General features: G+C 43.2%; 1 protein-coding gene across 1 annotated transcript in view; it reads right to left on the bottom strand.

Annotated features, from left to right (window-relative positions):
• nrn1 (neuritin 1) overlaps positions 1-17297 on the bottom strand; it is a 42210-nt gene extending 24913 nt beyond the window's left edge. Inside the window, exons 1-2 of the mRNA XM_003226860.4 lie at positions 16912-17297; positions 6268-6412 (exon numbers count right to left, since the gene is read on the bottom strand). Of these exons, the coding sequence (XP_003226908.3) occupies positions 6268-6412; positions 16912-16966 (200 nt within the window). The 5' untranslated portion in view covers positions 16967-17297. The remainder of the gene's footprint in view (positions 1-6267; positions 6413-16911) is intronic.
• Between the last annotated feature and the right edge of the window lie 1402 nt (positions 17298-18699).

Genomic DNA, 18699 nt, shown 5'->3' with positions numbered 1-18699 from the left:
GAGAGGGCGAGGGAGGCTGAGAAGAGGGCGCCTCTCCTGCTGTATTTCTGCCATAATTGCGCCTCCCAAAGGAAAACTCAATCTTTCCTGAGCTTCTTTGCATCCAAGGGCTCACGGGGAGGGAGGGGAGGGGGAGGAGGCGAGAGTGACAGAGAAGAAAAGAGCGGGGAAGCAGGGAAGGGAGGGAAGGAGAGAAAGAGGGAGGGGAGAGAGGAGGAACAGCCTCTCCTTCTTGCTGCTGGCCCGTTTTGTAATTCCAGCAAGATCTCGCCGAGGAGGACATTTTTCCCCCTCTGCTGTTCCCTGGTATTCTAGTTTCATGCCTTCGAGAAACATAGGGATCTAGCAGGGACTCAAAGGGAATCTCCTAAAGAGAAAGGCGAATCGAAGAAGGAAAAGGAACAGGAGGAGGAGACCGAGGAGAAGGAGGAAGAGAGAGGAGGAGAAAAAGGAGGAGCAGGAAGAGGAGGAGAATACAAAGGAGAAAGAAAAGGAGAAGAAAGAAGAGAAGAAGGAGAGGAAGAGGAGGAAGAAATTTAAAAAACCAACCACCATAAGTGCAACTATTCTATGGAATTAATGCAATTTGACTTGACTTTAACTGCCATGCAGGGCCGGCCGGAGATATTTTTTAATGGGAAGCGGGGGTGCTGAAAAGCGCCCCCGCCACCCGCGCCCTGGCCCCGCCCAGCGTGCCCTGGCCCCGCCTCCCACGCTGCGTGGGAGGCGGGGCCAGGGCGATTAGTGAGGGGGCGGGGCCACAGTTGGCCCCGCCCCCGCCCAGCGTGGCCATTTTGCCCTTAGTAACAAACTAAGGGCAAAAATGGCTTATCTGGCTGTGCGCATGCGCACAGCCAGATAAGCCATTTTTGCCCTTAGTTTGTTACTAAGGGCAAAATGGCCTAGGTGTGCTGTGCGCACGCGCACAGCACACCTAGGCCATTCGGGCCTGACTTCCTGGTCGCGGCCGGCGACCGCCCGGGCGATCGCCGGCCGCGACCAGGAAGTCAGGCCCGAATGGGCTATCTGCGCTGTGCGCACGGGCACAGCACACCTAGGCCATTTTGCCCTTAGTAACAAACTGTGCGCACAGCCAGAGAAGCCATTTTTGCCCTTAGTTTGTTACTAAGGGCAAAATGGCCTAGCTGTGCTGTGCGCACGCGCACAGCACAGCTAGGCCATTCGGGCCTGACTTCCTGGTCGCGGCCGGCGACCGCCCGGGCGATCGCCGGCCGCGACCAGGAAGTCAGGCCCGAATGGCGCCCCTAGCAGCCAGCGCCCGAGGCGGCCGCGTCCGCGGCCGCCTAGTAACAACCGGCCCTGCTGCCATGGCTCATTATTATGGGAGTTGTAATGCGGGGAGGTACAAGCCCTCATGGGCAGAGAAGACCAAAGACCTGCTAAAAATATAACTCGCATAATACTGAGTTCAAGTAGGGTCAACCCGCATTAATTCAACAGTTAGGAATTGTGGGAGTTGGATTCCAAAACACCTGGAGGGCCGAAGTTTGCCCATGCCTGATGTAGGTGCACCCTGAAATCATATATTTCTGCAAGTCTGTTCCCAAAACATTGGGATTTCAACCTGGGGAAGGAAATAGATTTCCTCAGGTTGAAATCCCCTTGTTTTGGGAACCGAATTGATTTCCTTCCTTGCAGTGTGAATGAGACTTCCATCTTCCTTTAAGAAGTCCATGGTGCCAGCAGGACTGCTGACTTGAAGGTTGGGGTTGCTGACCTGAAGGTTACCTATTTAAATCGAGAGAGAGCAAATGAGCGCCCTCTGTCAGCTCCAGCTCCCCATGCCGGGACATGAAAGAAGCCTTCCACAAGGATGGTAAGAACATCAAACATCCGGACGTCCCTTGGGCAACTTCCTTGCAGATGGCCAATTCTTTCACACCAGAAGCGACTTGCAGTTTCTCAAGTCGCTTCTGACATGGACAAAAATGCTCCTTTTGATGGAGTCAGCATTCTCACAAAGAAAGGCCAACTATTTGGATTCCAACTGAGAGACGCTAGGTTGCTGTGAGTTTTCCGTGATGTATGGCCATGTTCCAGAAGCATTCTCTCCTGACGTTTCTCCTGCATCTATGGCAGGCATCGTCAGAGGTTGTGAGTTTTGTTGGAAACTAGGCAAGTGAGGTTAATATATCTGTGGAATAATGTCTAGGGTGGGAGAAAGAACTCTTGTCTGTTTGAGGAAATGTGAATGTTGCAATTAGCCACCTTGATTAGCATGAAACGGCCTGGCTGCTTCCTGCCTGAGGGAATCATTTGTTGGGAGGTGATTAGCTGATCCTGATTGTTTCTTGTCTGGAATTCCCCTGTTTTTGAGTATTGTTGTTATTATTTTTTATTATTGCTTCCTACCCATTTAACAAACACCATGTTGGACTACACGGAGAAGGCATTAAAATCCACAAGCATGTGGACAATTTCAACAGAAAGGAGGAAACCATGAAAATGAACAAAATCTGGCTACCAGTATTAAAAATAACTCTAAAATCAAGACAGTAAATAAAGAGCACTCAAAAACAAGGGAATCCCAGACAAGAAACAATCAGGCCTAGCTAATCACCTCCCAACAAAGGATTCCCCCAGGCAGGAAATAGCCAGGCTTTGAAGCTAAAAGACTATTTAATGTTAATCATGGTGGCCAGTTGCAAAATTCACACTTGCCTCAAACAGACAAGATTTCTTTCTCCCACCCTGAACATTCCACAGATATTTAAACCTCACTAGCTTAGTTTCCAACAGACATCACAACCTCTGAGGATGTGTGCCATAGGTGTGGGCAAAACGTCAGGAGAGAATGCTTCTGGAATATGGCCCGGAAAACTCGATATTTTCTCGGTAACAGAAACCAACTCCCTTTTGACTGTAGGAAACGTTTCAAGGTCACAGGCTCTTAGAGAGCAATGCAACTGAAATAAGAGGTCTTCCAAATCAACAGGAAAAAAAATACTTGAATGCATTGGCTTAAGATACTACATATCTCTGATTTGTGTTCTAATAATTTGCAATTCAACCTGCTTCCAAATTTTAAGACGGCAGCCTATTCATATCTAGACTCTGTCTTGCACGAAAAAGAAAAAATAGAGAGACTTCAGCTTTTTTCTAATGCCTTGTCTGGGGATTCTTTCTCCTGTCGTTTTCGGATAATTATTTTTATTTATTATTATTTCTTCCTTCCCTGCATGTTGTTAAATATTGACAATAATAATAATAACAATAATAATAATATTTTAGTCATTTTACATGGTGTTAGCACAAGCCAATGCTGAATATATTTTAAGGCAGGCCAGTGGCTTTCTTTCCCTTATAGTCTTGTCCTTCTGAACAAAATCTGGCTGCCAGTATTTAAAAACTCTAAAATCAGGACAGTAAATAAAGAATACTAAAAAAAAAAAACCCAGAGAATTCCAGACAGGAAACAATCAGGGCTAGCTAACACCTCCCAACAAAAGATTCCCCCAGGCAGTAAGCAGCCAGACCTTGAAGCTGCAAAGCTATTCAATGCTAATCAAGCTGGCCAATTGAAACATTCACACTTGCCCCAAACAGACAAGAGTTCTTTCTCCCACACTGGACATTCCACAGATATAGAAACCCCACTTGCCTAGTTTCCAGCAGATCTCACAACCTCTGAGGTCTGCATCTATAGATGCAGGTGAAACGTCAGGAGAGAATGCTTCTGAAACATGGCCATATAGCCCTGAAAACTCCCAGCAACCCAGAGGGACTTCTATCCCGGTTCCTTCAAACCTCAATTGACTCAACAATATTTTGTGGTTTGTAAAATAACACCAGCTTGTTCAGTCCTCCTGAGATATATTATGATGTGAACATTTTCAAATAGTCATATCTATATTAATGTGAGCATTTCCAAATGGCCTGTCATCATAATGTCCTTGAAACGGTGCTCAACATGCTATTTTTTTGGTTTGTTTTGCAAACAACCCTTTTTAATCTGTATATATATATTTTTTTTTAGTAATATAGTATTATTATACCATTTGTAAAGTCAACAATTTTCAACGCATCACTTTATATCACCAATACGTCCATTAAAACTAACTTTCCTCACCCCTTTCCATCTAAAATCAATAAACAACCAGGGCCACCTAATAACCTCCCAACAAAGGATTCCCCCAGGCAGGAAGCAGCCAGGCTTTGAAGCTGCAAGCCTATTCAATGCTAATTAAGGCGGTTAATTTGAACATTCACACTTGCTTCAAACAGACAAGAGTTCTTTCTCCCACAGATATATAAACCCCACTTGCCTAGTTCCCTACAGACCTCACAACCTCTGAGGATGCCTGCTATAGATGTGGGCGAAACGTCAGGAGAGAATGCTTCTGGAACAGCGCGGAAAAACTCACAGCAACCCAATAATATATTTAAAAAATGAAGGGAGTATTCTCAATATATCAACGATTACATTTAATATGGACTAGATCAAATCAGATATACAACTACAACACGACACAAAGGTTGCATTCAAATTGTGTGCAATGTCCCACAACAATATGTTGCACTATTGCACGTTTGAAAGCCTTGAGGTGTCCCTGAAACATTTGAAAACACCATTGCACCCTGTTGTCTTCTTTCCAGTGGGAATTTCCATCTATTGCTTTCCACATATTATTGGAAAAATGAGATAACTCCACTTGGACAGAAGAACTTGTTAGGGGCCTAAGAAGGACGAGACTACAAGGAGGGTAAAGCCACTGGCCAGCATTAAAATGTATTCAGCATTCACTTGCACTGACATAATAATAATAATAATAATAATAATAATAATAATAATAATAATAATAATAATAATTGCCAGTATTTAACAACATACATGGCTAGGAAGCAATAAATTATTTATTATTATTATTATTAATATTATTATTAATATCAGAAAACGACAGGAGCAAGAATCTCCAATCAACGCATTAGAAACCTCTCTATATTATTTTGAGGGGGATTCCCCCATTTTCAATAATAGTACTAATAGTTATAATGATAGTAATACATGTCAGAAAATGGGAAGAATTCCCAGTCAATGTATTAAAAAAAAAGGCAGACGCCTCTTTATATTACTTTGAAAGGGATCCCCCCATTTTCAATAATAATAATAATAATAATAATAATAATAATAATAATAATAATAATAAATGGGAAGAATCCCCAGTGAACGCATTAGAAAAGGGCAAAAACCTCTTTATATTCGTTTGATAGGGATTCCCCCATTTTCAATAATAATAATAATAATAATAATAATACGTCATAAAATGGGAATAAAAATCCTCCGTCAAGGCATTCCAAAAAAAATCACAGAACTCCTTCTATTTTCATTGGGTAGTCCCCAATTTTCAATAATAATAATAATAATAATAACTGTCAAAAATATAGAAGAGGAAAAAACCAGGTAGCTCATTCGAAAAAGCCAAAGCCTCCTCAAGTTAGTTACTGTGATTTCCCCATTTTCTATTATTATTATTATTATTATTATTATTATTATTATTATTATTATTATTATAATTATTACTAATTGTCACAAAATGAGAGGAGGAAGAATTCCCCAGTCAAGGCATTAGAACAAAGCAGAAGCCTCCTTCCAATCTATAGCTTTCATTCGGCATTCCCATGTTTTCAATAATAACAATAATAATAATGATGGTGATGAGATACATATGTCAGAAAATAGGAGGGTGAATCTCCTCATTTTTTAAAAAAGGTAGAGGCCTCCTTTAATTATTTTGGTTAGGAATTTCCCCATTTTTAACAACAACAACAACAACAACAACAATCGCAATACATTCAATTTTTGTGATTAATATGGAGGGTATTCAAACCAGGGGGATGTTACCTTGAATTAAAAGGGAGTGAGGCTATAACTACACCCTACTATGTATGATTTTGCTTAGCTTAGCACTTCAGTCTGCTAAGCATCAGTTCAGATTGTTTTGAGGAGCTGGTAGTTTTTTAAAACTGCCGTAAAACTGGCCACATGACCTTGGAGGTGTCTACAGATAACGCCGGCTCTTCGGTTTAGAAATGGAGATGAGCACCAACCACCAGAGTCGGACACGACTGGACTTAACGTCAGGGGAAACCTTTACCTTTAAGGCTATATAGGGGCATATCTCGGCCTCCAGAATGAAGCCAAGCAGAGGGGACTCTGTCTGTGTAAAAGGGATTTCCCCCCTCGAAAATAAAAGCCAATAAAGGACGAAAGCCCACGCAGAGAGGTCATAAAAGAGAGGCACCTACCGGCAGATCGTTTCGAGATTTTTCTTGTCGTCCGGATCCTGCTGGTAAAGGGCGATGTTCTGGCCCATCTTGAGCACACAATCCGAGAAGCCCTTGAAGACCGCATCGCACTTCCCCGCCGCTCTGACCGCCTGCACCAGGGACGCTGGGGAGCGAACAGATCAGCACCACGTCAAATGGACAGCTCCCAGCAAGGCGGGGGAGGCAGAAAGCTGTGCTTCAACCTCCCCAAACCCATCTCTACGCCGTAGAAGGACTGCAGTTTGATCCCACTTAAACTGCTATTGCTCAAGGCTATGGAAGCCTGGGAGATGTAGTTTTACAAGCTCTTTATTTAGCCTTCTCTGCCCAAACTTAGTCCATAGCATTGAGCCCTGGCAGTTCCAGTGACGTCAGCCAGTGGAGATGCGCCCTTAGATTGGAGAATAGACTGCAAGCAAAAAGGATCCCTCCTCTACTAAGGTGGCTCGAGTCTATAAATCAACCACCCACCCACCACGGATAGCAACCCTGTCTTGAGCTCCCTTTACCCTCCAAAAGCCACCTTGAAACATTTAATTGGGGAAAATAGATCTAACTTGATGCCCTGTATCGGATCCAGACCTTTCGAGGCCCTAAGCCCTGAAAAGATTCGAAATAGAAAGAATATATTTTTACTGGGTTGCTATGAGTTTTCCCGGGCTGCATGGCCATGTTCCAGAGGCATTCTCTCCTGACATTACACCCACATCTATGGAAAGTATCCTCAGAGGTTGTGAGGTAAACTAGGCAAGTAGGGTTTATATATATATATAATAATAATTATAATAATAATATTTTTTTCATGTCAGGAGCAACCGGAGTTGCTTCTGGAGTGAGAGAATTGGCTGTCTGCAAGGATGTTGCCCAGGGGACGCCCGGATGTTTTGATGTTTTACCATCCTTGTGGGAGGCTTCTCTCATGTCCCCACATGGAGCTGGAGCTGATAGAGGGAGCTCATACGCACTCTCCCCGGTGGGATTCGAACCTGGCAACTTTCCGGTCAGCAACCCAACCTTCAAGTCACGAGGCTTTTATCCCCTAGGCCACCGGAGGCTAATAATAATAATAATAATAATAATAATAATAATAATAATAATAAACTTTATTTATACCCCCGCCACCATTTCCCCGGGGAGACTCGGGGAGGCTCACATAGGGCAAGGCCCGAACAATACAATTGAGCAAAAAGCCACAGAATAAATACAATTCAATATACAAAAGATAAAACAGTAATACAATAAAAAACAAGAGTTTACAACAATTAAAATATCAGTCAGCCAGCTACAGCTCTGACGTCTGCATAAGTGGAGGAACTGCAGCAGCAAAATAGGAATAACATCATAAGATAAAATACATAAGTGATGAAGACCTAATAAAATTCAGGATAGAATTAAATGTCATCTGAGGCTGATCATCTAGTGACTGTCTAACCGAAGGCCAAGGGAAAGTCCAGGGTGGGAGAAAGAACTCTTGTCTGTTGGAGGCAAGTGTAAATGTTGCAATTGATCACCTTGATTAGCAGTTAATGACCTTGCAGATTCAAAGCCTGGCTGCTTCCTGCCTGAGGAATCCTTTGTTGGGAGGTTTTAGCTGGCCCTGATTGTTTCATGCCTGTGCTTATTTCGCTGCATGGCTCATATCACAGATCAACCATCTTGGGGTTTTGTTTTTTTTCTTGGAATATCCCATAAATATAAATGAGCATGCAAGCAAGACAGGCCATCACACAATTGCATCCAAATAATAATAATAATAATAATAATAATAATAATAATAATAATAATGCCATAAGATCTCAGCTGGCATTTGGAAACAATAGACATTGACAAAATTACTATCTGCCAACTGCAAAAGGCCACCCGACTGGGATCTGCACGCATCATACGAAAATACATCACACAGTCCTAAACGCTTGGGAAGTGTTCGACTTGTGATTTTGTGATACGAAATCCAGCATATCTATCTTGTTTGCTATGTCATACAACGTCATTGTGTCAAGAAGAAGAATAGTAATAATAATAATAATAATAATAAACGAAATCCAGCATATCTATCTTGTTTGCTGTGTCATACAATGTTATTGTGTCAATAATAATAATAATAATAATAATAATAATAATAATAATAATAATGGGCAGTGGTGTGGTTTTTTCCTCCTCTCTCTCCTATATTTTATGTACAAAACCCAAAAGTCTAGGCAATAATTTCTCCCACCCTCGACTTTCCACAGATCTATAAACCTCCCTTGCCTAGTTTCCAACAGACCTCACAACCTCTGAGGATGCCTGCCATAGAGGTGGGTGAAACCTCAGGAGAGAATGCTTCTGGAATATGGCCATACAGCTCGGAAAACCCACAGCAATTCCGGCCATGAAAGCCTTCGACAACACAGAAAGGAGAGCGATTGCACCTCTCTTTTGCAATTCAGATCAGGGATGAGCCAAGTTTTTTTTTGGGGGGGGGGGGGTTGCCCTTGAAGTGGAGGAAATACCTCCTTGCTTTGACTTCGTGGGGGAAAACTAGGAATGAATCATTAAAGGCATTCGGTTTAATGGGGTGTTCCCCCTCCCCCTCCCCTTTTCCTGAAAGAGAAAAGACACCAATCTGTCTCCTCCCCAAGGCTGCCGCTTTCCTGCTGCGGATTTTTCAAAGAGGTTGGAGGAGGGGGTTTGAAGAAGGTGGATAGGGAAGAATCAGGGCTGATGATGTGCAGAGCAGAAAGGAAGGGGAGAGGAAGAGAAAGATGGGGGCAGGCGCTGTTGGGGTGATGGGGAAACTCGGGGACCGTGTAAAATGGAAACCTTGTGTAGAATAACCGACAAGGGAAGTGAGGATAAGGAGCAAAGGAAAGGACCTGCATCCATATTATCAGCCCATCTTCCTAGATCCTCCCTTCAGCCCATATTTACACGCGAGTCAACGACACATTGCATTTGTTACTGCAGGAAACAATCTCTAGAAGGGAAGATGATGATTTCTGCCTCCGACTCTTTCTTTCCTGGCACACATTTCCCTCTATGTAAAAATGCAATGTTTTGTTCTCTCCACCCTTTCCTAATGATATCTCAAATCCTTGGATTTCACCCTACTGTGCAGATTGCTGCAGTCCCTCTAAGGGTTAATCTTCGCCCTTATGAAAGATCTCTCTCAATTTGTTGTCGAAGGCTTTCACGGATTGCTGTGCATTTTCCGGGCTGTATGGCCATGTTCCAACGTCTCTCCTGACGTTTCGCCCACATCTATGGCAGGCATCCTCAGAGGTTGTGAGGTATGGAGAAACTAAGCGAGGAAGGTTTATATATCTGTAGGGTAGGAGAAATTATTGGCAGACTTTTGCCCAGACTTTTGGTTTTTGTACATATTCCAATGTAAAAGGGGGGAGACCTATAAAGAACCCAAATGATAGGAAACCTCACACAATATAAGAGAGAGAGAGGGAGAAAACCACACCACTGCCCACTGGGGGTTGGTGCTCATCTCCATTTCTAAGCCAAAGAGCCGGCGTTGTCCGTAGACACCTCCAAGGTCATGTGGCAGACATGACTGCATGGAGCACCGTTATTATTACTGCTATTATTACTATTATTATTACATTATTATTATTATTATTATTATTATTATTATTATTATTATTATTTTGATGCAATTGTGTGCTGGCCTGTCTTGTTTGCCTGCTTATTTATATTTATGGGATATTCCAAGGGGAAAAAAAAACAAGACGGTTGATCTGTGATAGGAGCCATGCAGCGAAATAAGCACATGCTTAGGGCATGAAGGGACCCAGGCATTTCCCTTTTCCGGATCTACCAATTGCATAAGCTGCAGCTGAACCAGGTTCCCTATAAAGGGGCTCCCACGATAAAAGACTATGCAATTAGAAAAAAGTCGGGGAATACTTTCCAAATCTATACAAGGTGGGAGGCTGTATCAGATAAATATGCTTTTCCATTTTAGTTCCAACAGAAAGGAAGAAACCATGAAAATGAACTAAATCTGGCTACCAGCATTAAAAGAACTCTAAAATCAGGACAGCAAATAAAGAACAACACTCTGAAAACAGAGGAATTCCAGATATGAAACAATCAGGGCCAGTTAACACCTCCAAACTAAGGATTCCCCCAGGCAGGAATCAACCAGGCTTTGAAGCTGCAGGGCTTTTCAATGCTAATCAAGGTGATTAATTGTAACATTCACACTTGTCTCCAACAGACAAGAGTTTCAGGGTTGTTGTATGTCTTTCGAGCTGTGTGGCCATTTTCCAGAAGTATTCTCTCCTGACGTTTCGCCCACATCTATGGCAGGCATCCTCAGAGGCTGTGAGGTATGGATAAACTGGGCAAGGAAGGAAAAAAATATATATCTGTGGAGAGTCCAGGGTGTGACAAGAGTCCTTTGTCAGTTTCCTTCCTTCCTTGCCCAGTTTATCCATGCCTCACAGCCTCTGAGGATGCCTGCCATAGATGTGGGCGAAACGTCAGGAGAGAATACTTCTGGAACATGGCCGCACAGCCCGAAAGACATACAACAACCCTGTGATCCCGGGCACATACAAGAGTTTTTTTTCTCCCTCACTGGATCTTCCACAGATATATAAACCTAGTTTCAAATATACCTCTGAGGATGCCTGCCATAGATGTGGGCGAAACGTCAGGATAGAATGCTTCTGGAACATGACAATACAGCCCGGAAAACGCACAGTAACTAAGGAAGAATGTCCTTCACTTCAATAGAAAAAAACCCATTTGGATAATAATAATAATAATAATAATAATAATAATAATAATAATAATAATGAATTGCAAAAAGAGGGGTGCAATCGCTCTCCTTCATGATGAAAGGGGCAAAGAGAGAAGAGAAAAAGAGAAAAGTCGGGTCATTTTCGCCCTCTCGTCGATTCGATCTCCACCAAACCACCCCAGGATTGATAGGGAGGGCTTTCCCTATCAATCCCGCCGCAAACGAAAGGGAACCCGGACTTGTTGGTTTAATTGATCCCTGGCTTGAGCCCCCGCAAACCCTCGATGCTCACTCCGCCCGCCTCATTCAACAGCGAGGAGGTGAAGGGAATTCATATTATCCACCCTCAGCTAGTGCGCTTGCCCAGATCCGGGGAGAGGCAAGAAGGGGAAAGAAAGGCTATTGGAAGAGGAATTCTCTCTCTCTCCTTCCTTCCCTAGAGATTTTCGATGCCAACGCTTTGGCCATATATATCTTTCACACACACACATATGTATATATTGTTAGACTGATTTAGCAACCACCTCCCCGTCTTCTGGAGCCCACTCCCCAGCGCGTCAAAACACAGACATTGGCTGGCACAGGGAACCTGCAAACAAATAACAGGCAGGGGAGGCTATCCCAGGAGGGGAGCGCCCTTCTCTCTCCCAGATCCAGATAGGGAGATGCATTACATTGGCCAACGCACAATGTTATAGAGCCCTGGGCTCTGGGTATATTTGACCTGCTCATTCCAAAAAATGGTACCGGTTTCCCCCTATCAGCGTTATATTTTGAAATACTGTGCCGAACATATGTCATCTATCTACCAATCGCCATCTGCTCGCCCATAGAAATACAGGGTAACCATATCAAAGATTTGATGCAGTTTTCTGAATCAGCGCCCCTAAGGAGCCCCAGGGACAGACTTTCAAAATCAAAATCAATCTCTATTTATCTATCTATTTATCTATCTACTTATCTATCTATCTATCTATCTATCTATCTATCTATCTATCGCTATCTATCTATCATCTATCTATCTATTTCTATAGCTATCTATCTCTCTATCTAGCTCTATAGCTATCTATCTATCTATCTAGCTCTCTATCTAGCTCTCTATCTATCTACTTATCTACCCACCTACCTACCTATCTACCTACCTATCTATCTATCTATCTATCTATCTATCTATCTATCTATCTATCTATCTATTTCTATAGCTATCTATCTCTCTATCTAGCTCTATAGCTATCTGTCTATCTAGCTCTATATCTATCTATCTATCTATCTATCTATCTTTCTATAGCTTTCTGTATAGCTTTCTCTATAGCTATCTCTATCCCTGTCTCTGTATCTATACACACACACATATAGGCACACATACACAGATGCATACATACATATACATACACACATACATACATATATATACACACATACAAATATACATACACACATATACACACATACATATATATACACACATACAAATATACATACACACATATACACACATACACACATATATATATATACACACACACATATATTTGTGTAGTCGAAGGCTTTAATGTCCGGAATCACTGGGTTGCTGTGCGTTTTTCCAGGCTGTATGGCCATGTTCCAGAAGCATTCTCTCCTGACGTTTTGCCCACTGTTATGGCAGGCATCCTCACAGGTTGTGAGATTTGTTGGAAACTAGGCAAGTGGGGTTTATATATCTGTGGAAGGTCCAAGGTGGGAGAAAGAACTCTTGTTTGTTGGAGGCAAGTGTGAATGTTGCAATTAATCACCGTGATCAGCATTGAAAAGCCTTGCACAGGCGCGCACACACATATGCAGGGTTTAAAAACCTGATCTTTTTAGGAAGTTAAAGTTAAGGAATCAGCCAGGCTTTGAAGGTGCTAGGCTTTTCAATGAGAATCAAGGGGTTTATTTGCAACATTCACACTTGCCTCCAACAGAGAAGATTTTTTTCTCCCATCCTGGACCTTCCACAGATATATAAACCTCATTTGCTTAATTTCCAACAAACCTCACTACCTCTGGGGATGCCTGCCATAGATGTGGGCTTAACGTCAGGAGAGAATGCGGCTGGAACATGGCTATATCACTCGGAAAACTCACAGCAACCATATATATGTGTGTGTCTGTCTGTCTGTCTGTCTGTCTATCTATCTATCTATCTATCTATCTATCTATCTATCTATCAATCACACACACACACACACACACATATTTGGTTGGGTTGTATAATACATAGACAGGGGCAAAACATACTCGGGATTGAAAGGCTGGCTCCACACTGTCTTCAATCGCATTCTATGGACAGTGCTGTAGACTCATATAATGCAGTCCAAACGGTACTGTTGGCAGTGATGATGGTGGGGATAATGATGGCGATGATGATCAGAGGAGGGTTAAGAATAGGCTCTCCTCCCCTCCCACGCCTTCAGTTGACCTGGTCATATTGGTTTGAGAAAAAGAAAGGAGGGGGAAGCCTTGAATTAGAGTCCATGGAGTGGCGCCTGAAACCGGCTAGAGCCAGCCTCCCATTAACGATTAGGAACAGCTCCCTTTGCCTTTCTTACCCAGGAGCTCCTTTGGGATGTTATGGGGCAGATAAAAACTAATTCACAGAAAGACACACAGGTGCACGTACACACACACATACGTGCGGGGTTTCATTTCTATTTTCTTTAGGAAGTTAAAAAAAATTGTGGTCTTCACACCGACTAAGTCTATTATTATTATTATTATTATTATTATTATTATTATTAGCTTACAACTCTATATTATTATTATTATTAATATTAATATTATGATTAGCTTCCCACTCTGATGATGATGATAATTGCAGCTTCCCATTCTGATATTATTATTGTTAATAATAATATTAGCTTCCCACTCTGATGATGATGATAATAATATTTGCAGCTTCCCACTCTGATATTATTAATAATATTTGCAGCTTCTCTGATATTATTATTAATATTATTTGCAGCGTCCCACTTTGATATTATTATTATTAATATTATTATTAGCTTCCCACTCTGATGATGATGATAATTGCAGCTTCCCATTCTGATATTATTATTGTTAATAATAACAATAATGTTTGCAGCTTCCCACTCTGATGATAATAATAATATTTGCAGCTTCCCACTAATATTATTAATAATATTTGCAGCTTCCCACTCTGATATTATGATTAATATTATTTGCAGCGTCCCACTCTGATATTATGATTAATAATATTTGCAGCTTCCCACTCTATTATTATTATTATTATTATTATTATTTAATATTATTATTATTAGCTTCTCACACACTTCTGCAGTCCCTGTCCCTATCTACGCTGCCATATAAAATCCAGAGTATCTGCTTTGAACTGGATATTAGTTTACACTGCAATGCAATACAATTCAAAGCTGGATTTTATCCTCCACCTTCTCTTCCCAACAACCTTGTTCAGCCCGGAAGGTCAGTCTATCCATATCGCTGCGAGGAAATGCCCTTGACACACTTGGGATGTTTACATTCTTCCCAACCAAACCAACAGGAGTGCCGACAACATCAAGATGTCCTCGAAGAAGAGGATCAAGATGCAGAAGAACGGATTAAAGAAAGAGCAACTTTGCATCGCTTGTTATGTTCTGACCCCGAGGAACGTTTGAAAGGATCAAAACAGAACGGGGGAAATGGGGTTTTAGCCTTGGACAACACAATGGGATTTTAGCTTCACTCTGGCATGCCTTTCCTCGTTTGTATCTACCTGCTTCTAGCCTTCCTGATTCCTCCATGATTGCGAGGCGGAGGAGGCAATGGGCTCCTTCATTTCGAGGACAAACACAATCCCGCGGAAATCAACGGGAACACGCGTGCACACACAAACGCGTGCGCGCGCGCACATACACACACTCACGGGTTCTATCCACGCATTGATTCCACAGAAATTAAATCCCAAGGCAATCAAAACACACAGCTACACAGATAAGGAGGGAAGGAGAGGAAGTCCTTGGGATTCGCCCATTGATTTCCACTGCAGTGTTGGTACTATTTCCCTTCCTGCGTTATTACAACGTTTCCGATACTTTCCTTTCCCTGTATCCTAACCGTCTCTGCTTCCAAAACGATGCAGAGATGAAGATTTGGGATGTTTGGGAGAAGACGGGCTTGGCCAAGCCACGTCCAAAGGTCAACGGCTTGTGCAGGGAAGACCATCTCGATTCGCACACAATACACACACCGCCTCGTCCTGGTTCGGGCTGCAGAGCATCAGGAAACGCTCCTTATCCGTGTGAATGAGACCTTTTGAAACACAAAATCGAGGCACATCCACCGGATCGCATGGAGCCAAGACCTTGAGAATTATTGGGGGGATGTTTTAGGAGGGAGGTGTTGCGGATTTAGAAGGAAATGGGGTGTTCTTTAGTAGACAGGCTGCCAAACCGGTTTCACCAAACGCAGCGATGCCCAAACACGAATCTAGGAACATGAAAGGCACTGCAGACTAACACTCAACCAGAGAAGTCAGCCATAGCAGAGTACTTGATGGACCAACCTGGACACAGCACATTATCTCAGAAGACAGAAATGCTGGACCACTCTCACAACCACCATGTCAGACTCCACAGAGAGGCCATTGAAACCCACAAGAATGTGGATAATTTTAGCAAGAAGAAAACAGAGAAAATGAAATTCGAAAAAACTCTAAAAGCAGAGCAGTAAATAAAGAACAACACTCAAAACAGGGGAATTCCAGATAAGAAACAATCAGGGCAGGCTAACAACTCCTAACAAAGGATTTCCCCAAGGCAAGAAACAGCCAGTCCTTGAAGTTGCAAAGCTTTGCAATGCCAATCAAGGGGATTAATTGTAACATTGTCTCCAACAGATAAGAGTTCTTTCTCCCATCCTGGACCTTCGACAAATATATAAAGCCAATTCGCCTAGTTTCTAACAGACCTCACAACCTCTGAGGATGCTAGCCATAGGTGGGTGCGAAACGTCAGGAGAGAATGCTGCACAGCCGAGAAAGCCCACAGCAACCCGATTTCACGCTCCCTCCCTTCAAAGGGCGGCTCAATGCAGCAGCTAACTTCAAAGGTGCTTCCACCTTTGATTTTAGTTGCTCCAAAGACAGCTATTCTACCAAGGTCCAACCATCTCCAAAGCCGGGGCGTGGAAACTAAAGCAAATGTTAGGAATGAAAGTATTTTCCTGACCAAAACGCAGCCCATCCAAGCAACCTTAAACACCAAGTTCGTCTCGGTTGAAATCTCTTCATCTCAAACGATCTTTTACGAATTACTTTGAGTCACCTTCTTTTACAGAAAGGGCTGCAGATGGGACAGAAACATCCCACTGCCTGGGATGGTTCCCTTCCATTTTGGAGGAAAAGACAAATCCTGAGGTCTCCCACAGATATATATATAAACCTCACTTGCCTAGTTTCTAACAGACCGCAACAACCTCTGAGGATGCCTGCCTTAAATGTGGGTGAAACGTCAGAAGAGAATGCTTCTGGAACATGGCTATGCAGCAATCCAATCCTGAGATTATTTGGAATATTTCTTCCCACCCTTCCCCTCTTTTGGGGTGTGTGTGAATTTAGGCTTGGAGAAATGGGATGCTATAGTGAATTAATTTTTCCCTTCTCTGTGTGTAATTATTGGGGAGAGAGAATATAAATACTGTAAATACATAAATAGATACAGAAAGAAGGGGAGAAAAGCACAGATCTGGGTCTCCGGAGTCAATCAGCCCAAAGAGGAAAGAGATCGGGGAGAAAAGAGTCCACGCGAGGTGCAAAACGAATGTCAAAGTAGGTAGATCTACTGAAGGGTGGCTTATTAACCCGGGGCGGGTTTGGGCAATCGTAGGGAGAGAGTCTAACTTACCTAGTTGCACCGCCAGGACCAGAGAAATGTATCTGCCGTTCAACTGAAGTCCCATCCTATCCTGAGTACAACCATTTGCGACTGCAGATCTTCCTAAGTGGGTTTTTTTCCTCGGTCCTTAGTGTGAAAGAGGCGCCGGAGGGAACGCGAGGGGCTGCTGCTGCTCCTGCTCCGCGCCAGGCATTGCCAAACAACAAGTTCCCAGCAGGCGAGAGACTTTCCCTTTCTTTCTTTGCTCTCTTTTCCTCTCTGTATGCTTTTGGTTTTTTACTCTCTCTCATACACACACCCTCAACCCAAGCTGGAGAAGACGGAGAGACCAAAAGGGAAAGAGAGTGAGTGTGAGAGAGAGAGGGAAGGCAAGGAGAGCAGGGAATGGCTCACTCCAGGAAGAAGGGGCGGAGGAAGCACAGCCTCGCTCACGCCCACTGCCAGCCCTGACGTGGGGGATGACACGCAGGGATTTGGGGTTTTTGAGGGCCTTTTCTGCCTTGATTGGGAAGCATGGGCTGCTTGCGAAGAAGAAGGGGAAAGGAGAGGCACTATGAACTGGATCTCAGTCTGAGATCACTTATAGAAAGGCTCACGCGTGACCCCGAGGGACCTCTGGGCGCGCCTTGCCTTGCTGCCTCACCACACTAGAGCATGAATCCTCTTTAAATCCGGTTACTGCCTCCTTTAGGATTCTGGGGTTTGTAGTTTGGTGAGGCTCAGGACTTGTCTGACCTAAATCTCCCTAAAGTGGATTTAAAGTGGATCCAATATCTAGTGTGATGAAGTCCATAGTCCCTCTTCAAGGTAGCCATTGCAAAACCGATAGCAAAACCAAACCAGGCCTGCAGGGGGCGCGCTTTCTCGCCCCACATAATAATTATTATAATTATAAGAACCTGCTTTGATTGAAGTCAAAAATCAGAAACTCCTCAAAACACAGCAGACAAAGAATCAGTACAAGAAAACCGCACTACAAACTAGAGCTGACAGCTGGCACAACAAAACATTGCATGGAAAGTTCCTTGACAAAATTGAAGGAAAAGCTGATAAGGAGAAGACCTGGCTATGGCTCACGAATGGGATCCTGAAGAAGGAGACAGAAGGCCTGATCCTTGCAGCTCAGGAGCAAGCCATCAGAACAAAGGCAATTAAGGCCAAGATCGGAAAAATCAGCGGATGACCCAAAATGCAGACTGTGCAAGGAAGCTGACGAAACCATTGATCATATCCTCAGCTGCTGTAAGAAAATCGCACAGACTGACTACAAACAGAGGCACAACTATGTGGCCCAAATGATTCATTGGAACTTATGCCTCAAGTACTACCTGCCAGCAGTAAAGAACTGGTGGGATCACAAACCTACAAAAGTATTGGAGAATGAGCACGCAAAGATACTGTGGGACTTACGAATCCAGACTGACAAAATTCTGGAACACAACACACCAGACATCACAGTTGTGGAGAAGAAAAAGGTTTGGATCATTGATGTTGCCATCCCAGGTGACAGTCGCATTGACGAAACACAACAGGAAAAACTCAGGATTGAACTTTAAAGACTCTGGCAGAAACCAGTACAGGTGGTCCCGGTAGTGATGGGCACATTGGGTGCTGTGCCAAAAGATCTCAGCCGGCATTTGGAAACAATAGACATTGACAAAATTACTATCTGCCAACTGCAAAAGGCCACCCTACTGGGATCTGCATGCATCATCCGAAAATACATGACACAGTCCTAGACACTTGGGAAGTGTTCGACTTGTGATTTTGTGATATGAAATCCAGCATATCTATCTT

The sequence above is a fragment of the Anolis carolinensis genome, chromosome 4 (genome assembly GCF_035594765.1).
Source record: "Anolis carolinensis isolate JA03-04 chromosome 4, rAnoCar3.1.pri, whole genome shotgun sequence".
Taxonomy (NCBI): domain Eukaryota; kingdom Metazoa; phylum Chordata; class Lepidosauria; order Squamata; family Dactyloidae; genus Anolis; species Anolis carolinensis.
Note: the sequence above shows the minus strand (reverse complement) of the source record. Positions and strands in the feature narration are given on the sequence as shown.